The sequence below is a fragment of the Cydia pomonella genome, chromosome 14, assembly GCF_033807575.1.
Source record: "Cydia pomonella isolate Wapato2018A chromosome 14, ilCydPomo1, whole genome shotgun sequence".
Taxonomy (NCBI): Eukaryota; Metazoa; Arthropoda; class Insecta; order Lepidoptera; family Tortricidae; genus Cydia; species Cydia pomonella.
This window is the reverse complement of record NC_084716.1, coordinates 8,738,326-8,750,712: the sequence shown is the minus strand read 5'-3', so window position 1 is coordinate 8,750,712 and position 12,387 is coordinate 8,738,326. Positions and strand designations below refer to the sequence as shown.

At 37.3% G+C, this 12,387-nt stretch overlaps 2 protein-coding genes across 4 annotated transcripts in view; one reads left to right on the top strand and one right to left on the bottom strand.

Moving 5' to 3' along the window:
- The window catches only part of LOC133524856 (allatostatin-A), a 142,789-nt gene that overhangs the window by 25,901 nt on the left and 104,501 nt on the right, over window positions 1–12,387 (bottom strand). The gene's annotated exons all lie outside the window — the stretch shown is intronic.
- Window positions 3,164–8,587, top strand: LOC133524855 (uncharacterized). Of its 2 annotated transcripts, none has more exons than XM_061861002.1 (2): window positions 3,164–4,261; window positions 5,785–8,587. In XM_061861002.1, the coding sequence occupies exon 2, from the start codon at window positions 7,294–7,296 to the stop codon at window positions 8,452–8,454; it is 1,161 nt and encodes a 386-aa protein (XP_061716986.1). In that variant the 5' UTR covers window positions 3,164–4,261; window positions 5,785–7,293; the 3' UTR covers window positions 8,455–8,587. The 2 variants fall into 2 exon arrangements, with proteins under 2 accessions (XP_061716986.1, XP_061716987.1); XM_061861003.1 differs by having other exon boundaries at window positions 5,785–7,025.

Genomic DNA, 12,387 nt, shown 5'->3' with positions numbered 1-12,387 from the left:
AGGCTGCGCCGTATCGGACATCGAGACATGTCACCGTGTTGGAGGGCTTTTTATAGCGTGTTAAATATGTTCCGAAAAACGAGTGTCTTACGAGGGGCCCACTGATTAACAGTCCGCCGGATGGTATCGGTCTGTCAGTTGTTCGGAACTGTTTACTTTTTGTTCTAACTGACAGACCGATACCTACAGTGAGCCCCTTTACGCGGTTATACCACATAGATGCGGTTCCGCACGCCGTTCCTATGTGTGAAAAAGCGCTAGGCACGTACATATAACCGCTCGCACGCTGGAGTGGAGCGACTTGCGGATCCGCATCCTACATAAAAACCGCCTTTGGTTGGGTCAATATCGTTCCAGAAGTCGGAGGCGTATTCTGTATGTATAAAGTTTTTATTTCGGTCATGCAGAAATCTTTACAAGGCTGGATCTCCAAAACTTTACGACACAAAAAAGAAAAAAAAACACAGAAAGAATATAAAGCATAATGGCAGAATTTTGCTTATATGTTTTTTATGGTTGAATGCCAAGACGTGCCGTAAGTTGACGTTTAAAAACAAAAGAAGGTTGCCTTACAGGCCGAAGTGTATGAAATTCCTCTATATATCATCTTCACTCATCACTTCTAATATTATGTAGTATTTCCGGACCTAATTTGAAGTAAGTCATGTCAACATTTCATTGCAAGTTTGAGAAAAAAACAATTACGATCTCTGTTATTTAATTTCAACAAGCAACACTTATTTTTTATTTTCTTTCGTCGCGTAATCCCTGTTTCCTGCCTCTTCTCCCCTACTTGTAATTAAGCCGCTGAGTCAAAAAGTGCACTGCACAGAATTAACCGGATGCAATCACAAACTAAATATCCGGCAACGCCAAGCTTCTAACACTAGATCTGTTCAAATTTACATTGTTACAAAATGGTATCTAAATGACGTCAGTCGTGTATGCATTTCGCTCGTATTTGTCCGTACATGTATTATTTTGATGTCACAATGTAAGTTTGAATTGGTCCCTAACTATATTCGTAACTAGCCTCTGCCGTTAAATGGCCAAATGCTCCACTCCCCGGTACATACTGCCGTTATTTCAACCCTCATATCAGCATTTTTTTGCTGACTCTTCTTTCAACAGGTAACTAAACTTAGAATAAATTTAAAAGCGGAAAAATTACTGCCTTGAGTGAGACTTGAACGCACGGCCTCTGGAAGCTGGCTACGGATGAGGTCTTGGTGCCTCAGATGGCAGAGCACTGAAGTATCGATCCAGATGCCGTGAGTTCAAGTCTCACCCAAGGCAGTACTTTCCACTTTTAAATTTATTCTAAGCTTAATAGCATCGTTCGCAGACGTTTCTGCTCGTTAAAAAGTAATTTAACAGGTAACTAATACTCATCGAGACTATCCCACAAACCCAAACCTTATTCCTAACAAAACCACCTTCTGTGTCCATCATCAGATCAGCTCGATGCCACCATAATATTGTACTGTCACCCAACTTACATATGTGTGTGAAGTTTCAGCTCAACCGAATAATGGTAAGTGGTTTTAATTTCGTTTGCAAGATTTGATCCGAACATTTTGATTTGATACATTACAATTGATTGATGAGTTGATACACAACAAATTAAAATACAATAATTTATTTAAAGGCAAATAAAACTAAAATTAAAAGATATACTAATAAACAAATTAGTTATAAAAAGAATACCCCTTCTTAAGCCTCCGCCTGCGGCAAAGATCCCATAACGATGGACGCGTTACCTCTCTGTATTGCCAGGGATATACGCTGGGAGAGGTAAGCGCCAGCCCTATGGTCTCCAGTGGCGTCGATCAGCCGTGCCGACAGGGCCCCCATGAATGTTTTCATGTCCGCAAATGCCAACACAAATGCAAACGATGCCTCGATGGCGCGCTCTCGTTTTGCTCGCTAAGTTCTAAAGGTTAGTGAGATTCTATTTCTGTGGGGGATTATTGAAAATTAATAAATTTCGTTATAACAAATGAAGACGTGCCAAGGGCTAAAGCGAGGAGATAAACCTTTAGAAGAGTATCATCTTAAAATAAAAAGGGAGTATACGTAATTAATAAACAATAATGTTCAGATTTTATACGTCCGTATTTTCTAGAAGCTTATTACGGGAGATCGCGATAAGACACGCCACGTGCTATTACGATGTCAATGAGATGGATTAGTGTGTGTAGGCTGGCTATATTTGTACAGTACGTGATTATTTTACACATGAGAAATTTGGGATGTTTGAAACTAAATTACCAGCTGAAAAGCTTCCAAATTCGGCGCACACTGGCTGGACCGTATGCTTTCCTCAAAGCGCAGAAATATCAACATTAAATTCACGGAAACAACATGTCACGGACATTTTAAAAGAAAACTAATTGTAGTTTTTATACCTATTTAATTATTACGAGTACATGTTTTAAGTTTTAACCAAATGTGCATACAAATGCTATGAAAAGAATGACACGGAAACTAGATTTGATTTGCAACCTTACTTGGTTAAAGTTGGCTCGATAGAAAACAAAACCGGCCATGAAAGGTTCCGTACCATTATAAAAACGGAGAAAAAATCACGTTTGTTGTATGGGGGCCCCCTTCAATATTTATTTTATTAAATATATATTTTTGAGTATTTGGTGTTATAGCGGCAACAGAAATACATCATCTGGGAAAATTTCAACTGTCTAACTATCACGGTTCATGAGATACAGCCTGGTGACAGACGGACGGACAGTGTTTCTGAACGCAACCATGTATACGACCGAATGATTTTATTACTGTATCCATTCGGCGACTCACTCACTCTCTTCTTTCTCAACAACTCCACGGTTAACATCGCTCTGTAATTTAATATTCGTTTTTTAGTGAAAATACACAGTTTTCATCGAAAAATAGAGACTTTTAATTATCCACCAACATAAATGGTGCCGAAACAAGTGTAGTTCGAGTAAAAGTTGCAATATTTCAAGAAACTTGACGCCGCGTGTGAAGTGCCGTTCGGACTTAAAATCTCTCATCGTGCGGATATATCACCGAAATATTAACGCCAAGTCGCGCCTCACAGCAAACGAGAAAGTTTTTAGTGATATTTCAAAGCCGCCACATCAAATTGAGCAAAATTTTATTTTCACGCGACCAAGCCCATTCTCGGAATTTGGTGAATTCAAGGACAAACCGAAAAGGGGCAGAATGAACAATTTTGGAGCGAAGATCAGACCATTCACTCAAACATCGTGAAACGTCATTCGAATCTGACATCCGCCGTCAATGTCATAATTGACACTTCATTCTCTACTCCCTTGTTTACAATTGAACATCAAAATGAAAAATAATACCAAATCCAACGAAATAAAGAAAATAAAGGCACAGATCGCGTGGTGTAAAGGATATACAACCAAAATAGAAAAACTTTTAGACGAACCGGACAAGCCTTTAGACTTTGAAACAGCACAAATTAGATTGGAACAAACAGAAGCCAATCTCAAAAAATACAACGAATTAGCGCTGGAGCTAGCCATCTTGACTGAAAAGGATTCATCTGAAGATTTTGAAGAAGAGGATGAACACGAGGAGCGAACAATAATCGTCATCTCGAGATTACGGAAACTAACCTCAACAGTATCGAAAACAACTACGTCTTCGTCATCGTCGGAAACAACAGTGGATACCACGGGCGTGACTAGTTACCATGGTGGAGTACGGTTACCGGAAATCGACATTCCTGCGTACGACGGGAAGGATTACACTAAATACGTCGCATTCATCGAGCTCTTCGACGCGATAATAGACTCCAGTGACAAGTTGAAACCAGTGCAAAAACTTTTCTATTTGAAAAAATACCTAAAAGGTGAAGCTTTAGCCTTAATAGAAGGACTTCCCTTAACCAGTGAATCATATGGTAAAGCCAGAGAACTAATTAAATTGCGTTATGATAACAAATTTTTAGTAATAACAAATCACATTCAAGCTATAATAGATAGCACACCCATTGCAAAAGGTACTGCCAGCAACCTGAGGGAACTTGTTGCCAATACTCGTCAGCATCTAGGTGCTCTTAAAGCCTTAGGTCAGCCAATAGAACAATGGGACTTAATTGTACTAACTATTATCTTAAAAAAGGTGGATCAGTTTTCGTGCAGAGCCTATCATCAGGAACGGGACAGTGACAAGATGCCAAATCTTGAAGATTTCTTGTCATTTGTGGAGAGGAGAGCCAGCAGCTTTGAAGAAAGCCAGCAAAGTGAAGGTAAGTCACATACATATCAAACTAAAAGTGCTAAAGTGTGTAATGTGGCCAATGTATCAGTACCTTCATGCTTATGTTGCCAAGCAACAACACATAAATTGTTTTGTTGCCCAATTTTTGCAGCACAATCCCCCAATGAAAGACGGGAGCTTGCTACCAAACACAAATTATGTAACATATGTTTAGGTATGCACAAAAATAAATGTAAATTTCATTTCAAATGCTCCACATGTCAAAGTAAAGCTCACAACACATTGTTACATGTTGAATCTGAGCCAAAAGTTACCAGTTGCCATGTAAACTCAACAAATGCTGATGTTACTGATCTATTGCCCACCATTAAGGTCAAAGTCTTAAGGCCAGATGGAAAGTCATATATTACAGCAAGAGGTTTGATTGATTGTGGCAGCCAAGTTTCTTTCATGACAAATAAGCTTGCCAAAGCCTTGAATTTGCAGCCAATAAATAAAAATCTCAACATTTCAGCCCTACAGTGTCAATCTAATCTTACATCAAAGGCTGTAAATGCAAAATTTGAGTCGCTGAATTCAGATTACAGCTTGCAAGTAACATGTTCACTTGTGGACAAAATCACAACACAATTGCCAGAAAACAAAATAGATACAAGTAAATTCACAATACCAAATTCTGTTGTACTAGCAGACAATGATTGGTCAATTCCAGGTGATATTTCATTCTTGTTTTCTGCCAGCATGTTTTGCAAAATATTATTGCCCAGCAAAACCAAAATCTCAAATACTGAACTTTATCTCATCGGTACAGAATTTGGTACAGTAATATCTGGAGACACTCCATGTCATAATGGAGCAACAACCTGCCATCATGTTTCATTGCATGTGGCCACCCATGAGGCCAATGATAATATTGAGCACCTCCTAACAAAGTTTTGGGAAACAGAAGTTGTTCCTGAAATGAAATCGGAGGTTACAGTAAAGCAGAACTCCTGTGAGGCCGAGTTTCAACGCTCGGTACAATTAATTGATAACAAGTTTCAGGTGTCTCTTCCACTTGCTCAGCCCATGGATCAACTTAATCTTGGCAATACCTTTCCAATTGCTTTCAAAACCCTTAATTGTATAGAAAAACGATTCAAAAAGGACCAAAAATTGCACGAAAGGTACAAAGAATTTATAAATAAATATATAGAGCTTGGTCATGCTAAGGTGCTGCCGCTAACAAACTCAAATAAGCAACAATTGTATTTCATGCAACATTTACCTGTCATTAGAGAGGACAGGAAAACAAATAAGGTTAGAGTAGTTTTCAATGGAAATACTAAGGCAGGCAAAGAGTACAACAGTCTTAATGATGTGTTACTAAATGGCCCTAAAGTTCAAAAAGACCTGTTTGATATATTGATATCATTCAGAGTTCACAAGTATGTCATGATGGCTGACATCCAAAATATGTACAGAGCTATAAGAATAGACCCCAAGTTTCATCACTTGCAAAATATCTTATGGCACAATAACAACAATGAGTTAATTATCATTCAATTACAGACTGTGACCTATGGACAAAAAAGTTCGAGTTTCCTGGCAACAAGATGCTTAGAGGAGCTGGCAGCAAGGTATGAGACGGAGCTTCCTAAAGCAGCAGAGGTGATCCGCACTGCCATGTATGTGGATGATGCCCTCTTCGGAGCAGACTCCATTAAGGATGCATTGGAGGTAAGAGACCAATTTACTAACTTGCTGTCTCATGCAGATTTCCATCTGCACAAGTGGGCAGCCAATGATCCCAAACTGCTGACTGGTATCTCTCCCGAATCTTGCTATGCTGATGATCACCAGCTCTCCATGAAAACTGATCTCAAAGCCTTAGGCATGGTATTCAATCCCAATCAAGATGTTTTCAAAATTAATTATCCCAACAAAGAAATACAACATTGGGACAAGCGCTCAATCCTTAGCTTCATTGGATCCTTTTTTGATCCTTTAGGGCTGGCAGGGCCTATAGTTGTCAGGGCCAAGCAATTTCTACAAGATCTTTGGAGGCAAAACTTGGACTGGACCTCTCCAATACCAGAGGAATTCTTAAGTAAATGGATTAAATTTCACAAAGAAATATTGGAGATGCCAACTATACAAATACAAAGGCATGTAATGCCTACCAAGGATCAAGTAGAAATCATAGGGTTTTGTGATGCCTCATCCAAATCTTATGGAGCATGTATATATGTAAGAACCTTTCAAAATGGAAAGGCTACAATGAACCTGCTATGCAGCAAATCAAAAATAGCCCCGATGAAAAATGAACTTACAATTCCAAAATTAGAATTAAATGCTGCAGTGTTGCTAGCAAAATTATTTGACAAGGTAAAATAAATTTTGGCAAATGTAAAAATAACTGCAAAATATTTACTATCCGACTCAAAGGTTACTTTGTGCTGGATCAAGTCAAATAAAGAATCACTACCTGTTTATGTAAAAAACAGAATACAGATAATAAATAATGTAACTAGTGATTGCATTTGGAGCCATATTGATGGAGCAACCAACCCGGCTGATGTCTTATCTAGAGGTTGTAGTGCACTCGTCCTCGCCAAAAATGACTTGTGGTGGCATGGTCCCCATGACTTTCTGGACCCTAACTACCATCCCCAGCCATTCACAGTCACCAACAGCTCAGAAAATACTAATGATACTTTCAGCAGCCACCTAGCCTGTTTGATTGCTACACCAAATGAGCCAGAATTACTTAAAAAATACTCATCATGGATAAAGTTGCAAAGAGTACATGCTTGGATTTTAAGATTCTATAATAATTGTAAAAATTCAAATAATAAAAATAATGGTAATCTCTCTGTAAGTGAAATCCAACAATCTAAATACAAAATTGTATCACTCTTGCAACATGAGTATTTTAAAGAAGAAATACACTGTATAAATAATAAATTACCAATTAAAAGTAATTTAAAAAGCTTAGTTCCATTTTTGGATGCAAACAATGTATTAAGAGTAACAGGAAGATTGCATAATGCAAATATCCCATATGCACAAAAGCATCCAATGATTTTGCCCAAAAAATGTTTTGTGACTAGTTTAATAATCCAATATGAGCACAAGTCCTTATTACATGGTGGTTTAAAAGATACAATTAGCAGCCTAGCTCAGACATACTGGATTATTAACTGCAATAAAGAAGTCTCTAAAATAATTGGAAAATGTATCACTTGCTATAGATTTAAAGCTCAAGCTGCCTCACAGCTAATGGGGTCTTTGCCCTTCGATAGAGTAAATGAGGCCAAAGTATTTGATGTTATTGGTATAGATTATTGTGGGCCTTTTAGCATCAAACAGTCTTCACTGCGAAGAAGCATTGTCACAAAAGGTTATGTCTGTGTATTTGTGTGCTTTGCCACTAAAGCTATCCACTTAGAACTAGTCTCGGACATGACCACCCCAGCCTTCATTGCTGCATTAAAAAGGTTTACAGCCAGGCGTGGTTATCCATCCAAAATCTTTTGTGACAACGCTAAAACGTTTATTGGAGCTGACAATTCTCTTAAAGAGCTTTCAAATTTAAGCTCTAAAGAGCATCAAGATTATGTCACAGATTATGCAGTTTCAAAAAATATAGACTTTAAATATATTCCTAGCTATTCACCTACATTTGGAGGCCTCTGGGAGGCAGCCGTGAAAAGCTCAAAAAAGCATTTTAAGCGGGTCATAGGTAACAGCTTATTTACTTATGAAGAATTTAATAGTATCATAGTGATGACAGAAGGGATCCTTAACTCAAGACCCATAACGCAAATGTCTAGAGATCCTACAGACTTTACATACCTGACCCCAGGTCACTTCTTAATTCAAAGACCAATAAATAGCATTCCTGAGCCTGACATAACATCCATACCTCAAAATAGGTTGCGATTATGGCGCCGTTGCGCACAAATACATCAAAATTTCTGGAAGGCTTGGCACAAACAATATTTAAGTCTATTGAATAACCGGCCTAAATGGCACAAAATTCAACCTAATGTTGTACTAGATAACCTAGTGCTTCTTAGAGATATCAGATGCAGTCCGTTGCAGTGGCCAGTAGGCAGAATCATCAAGATTCATTATGGCGCTGACCAAAAAGCAAGGGTGGTAGACTTAAAGCTGCCTAATGGTCATATTACTAGGAGGGCCATAAACAAAATTAGTGTTTTGCCCATTGAAATGTAAATCTATGAATGTAGATGATAGCTTAGTAATAATAATATATGTATGATACATATATGTCTTTCAAACTTAAATGTATGTGTTTATTGTAAGAAACTTACTAATCTGCATATAAAAGAAAATATATATATCTTGTAATGTTTACAAAAATAGTCTAAAAAGTTCAATTTTGTTAGTCAAAAGTAGTTATGCTTAAACCTTTAACAAATGTTATTTTGTTATGAATATCTCATAATAGTAATAATTGATCTCTATGTAAAACTTGATCTCAAAAACTTATTTAAGGTAAATGTAACAATAACCAGCCTGGTAAATGCTACTGTAACTAACACTTTATTATTGTTTAAAAGCATTTTTTCACTTATTTTATTTGTAAATCTGCATCAGCATTATCCCACTTAAATTTAAAAAGAAAAAAACTGTACAAAATGGTCAAACCCTCCCCCGGGATTATGTTTCTGAACGCAACCATGTATACGACCGAATGATTTTATTACTGTATCCATTCGGCGACTCACTCACTCTCTTCTTTCTCAACAACTCCACGGTTAACATCGCTCTGTAATTTAATATCCGTTTTTTAGTGAAAATACACAGTTTTCATCGAAAAATAGAGACTTTTAATTATCCACCAACAGACAGCGGACCCTAAAAACACGAAAGTATATCCGATTTTCATTCAATTTCAATTGTACATCGATACCCTACAGCCCAAAGCAGTATAGTTTTAGTATAATCTAGTACTGTAGCCGAGCCACGTAAAACGTTTAAAACCACTCGATATCCTGGCACGAACTGTACCACGCCGTACATTGAACTTTTAGGTTATTATTTGATTTTAAATCGTATTTCGTCGCATTCATTGATGAAAGCTATATACATATCTCGGACAGAATAAAAATTGGCCGCCTTATGTTTTTAAGACTGACACCGACCGATTGACGACCGATCGGACCGGTGACCCGGAGCCTAAGTTGGTGGTCCTGGGTTCGAATCCCAGTGAGAGCATTTATTTGTGTGATAAGCACGTATATTTGTTCCTGAGTCACGTGGGTGTTTTCTATGTATTTATCTATTATAAATATCGTTGTCTAAGTACCCTAAACACAAGCCTTCTTGAGCTTACCGTGGGACTTAGTCAATCTGTGTAAGAATGTCCTATAATATTTATTTATTTATTATTTATTTAAAACGGCATCGCTGCTGATGCTTGATTGGTACACTCCATTTCATTTACCATGGTGGGATTCCACTTGAGACGCTCATTAGGCGTACACAATACAAGTAGTGACAGCAAAAGATACCCAGCAAACTTTTTTGCGGCGTCGTATCTTACATGTAACTGTCCAGTCTTGATCCTTTTGTATTATTATTTGACCACGCTTTGGCTTTGCAGTGCAGAGCTCGTAAAGCAATTGTTAAACAATATATCAACATTATTGTTCTCTTTGTGCAGTTTCAAGTGGAATCACGTCATGGTATATGAAATGGGGTATATTTAACATTCTTGGCCACATAATGCCCGTTCGGCGTTTGTAATCTCTACGTCTTCAGCGAAGTACCCTTTAATGTGTTTTCCATCGGACAAGCCATCGAGTAGCCGACGGAATTAACATATTAATGGACTAGCGATATTTGATAAATTAACGTTTCCTGTAAACAAGAAGCGAAATCGTGTTATTAAAAGTAAGCGATTGGTACTCTATGCTTCCGTGTTTATGTTTTAGGAACCTTAAAACTATTTCAACTATTTGAGACCCTGCAATAAAATATTGAAAGTACCTACTTATAGAATACCCTTTACATATATTTAATGATGTTACTTTATATTGCAAGTTCAATCACAACCTTACACACTAATATCGCGCAACTCCCCACACTCAATTTTTACTCATTCAATCCACACACACTCAACTTCAAACACAAACACAAACGTTACGCAACATCGATAAAGTTCCTAACTATCGGTCTACACACTATTTTATTCGTAATATCACCACAAATACTTTCATCTAACTATAATCACTGTTATTCAATATTACTTGCTATAATATATATAATAATCAACACTTCCCCTGTAAAGCTACCCCACGCAAACTTAATCAAATTTAATTATGAATTGTAATCAAAATATTTTAAAAGAAATTGATGACACAGAGGTTGCGGTTTCTTTTCAATGTCACGTAAATGACCTAAAATCCCATGTGCCCTCGACGAATCTTAAACTAACGGTTGCTTCGCAAAATATCAGAAGCGTATATGGGAATTTTGATGATTTGGTACTTACCTTAACGGCCCTTGAAGTAGACCTTGATATTATAATACTTACAGAATGTCGCATATGTGCGTATAAGCCTATTCCCCATCTGGATAACTATATCTCTCAATCCACTATAAATAATCTAAACCAGAACGATGGAGTGGTAGCTTATGTTAAATCTCACTTAAGTAAATGCAAAAACTGAGGAAATTAAAATTGACCACTCAACTTGTATCCAAATTACTATACAAAACACTGTAATTCTTGGTATATATCGCTCACCCTCTAACTTAAACGCTCAACTTTTCATTAATTCGCTAAATAATCACCTTGAAACGCTAAAATCATTTAACAACATTATTATTACAGGAGATCTTAATATTAACCTCATTCCTCGAGACAGGGAACCAACTCACGAAAACCTAAATAGACAATACTACCTCAATATGTTATCCATACATGGTATCCTTCCCGGACACACCATACCTACACGACTAACAAACTGTCTGGACCACTTTATGTTAAAAATAGATACTCATAAAACCACCGCCCATATAGCTATCCTCAACACCTCTATAACTGACCATCTTACTATATTCTTAGCCCTAACGACTGATAAATTGACTGACTTTGCTCCTAGGAATATGGTAACTATCAATTACGAGAAAGCCATTAAAAATTTATTAGATAAAAACATTGAGCTTCTATTTTTAAGTAACGATCCTTATTACGTTGTACAGCAGCTGATTAGTAAAATGAAACAATCTCTGGATGAGAGCAAAACTACTAAGCCGATACCAAGAAACCAACGCGTTATCAAGCCATGGATCACCCCAGGCATCTTGCGATGTATTAAAAACCGAAATAAGTTACAACTAAAAGCTCGTAACGAACCACATAATGACATCCTGAAGGTAACGTTTAAACGATACCGCAACTTCTGCAATAACTTGTTAAAAAAGCTAAAACGCAAGTACGAAAGAGAACAATTGACTAGTGCAGCTAAAAACTCTAAAAATCTTTGGAAAACAATAAAAAAGATAACTAACTATAAGTCTACAAAAAATATGAATACAGAACTACTTAATATCAATCTATCCCCAACCGATTCTGTTACACCTGTAAACAACTTCTTCGCCGAGATCGGCAAAAAACTTGCGGAGGATATCAACAACACGAATAACTCAGCTGATAATCTGATATGTCTAGACCAGCCCCTGTCTATGACTTCATCCTTTGTCTTATTGGACACTGACCCTTACGAAGTGCTCGCCATCATCATGAGCCTAAAATCGGAAAGTGCTCCTGGTTGGGACAGCATACCCACTAAATTTCTCAAACTACTAAATAACAATGTTGCCCCTGTTATTAGTCACTTAGCTAATCTCTGTTTTAACACTGGTATCTTCCCCGGCCCACTTAAACAATCTATTGTCTCCCCTGTGTACAAGGGTGGAGAGAGAGACGACGTCAACAACTACAGGCCCATATCTGTACTCCCAGCTATTTCTAAAATAATTGAGAAGCTAATTAATAATAGATTAATAACATACTTAGAAAAATTTAACCTCATTTCTGACTTACAATTTGGCTTTAGGCGATCTAAATCGACAGAAGATGCGATTCTATCACTTACAAACTTAATTGTTGACAAATTAGAATCTGGAAAAAAATGT

Coding starts and splice junctions, on each gene's coding strand:
- LOC133524855 (XM_061861002.1), top strand. CDS start 7,294: ATGATTTTGCCCAAAAAATGTTTTGTGACTAGTTTAATAATCCAATAT.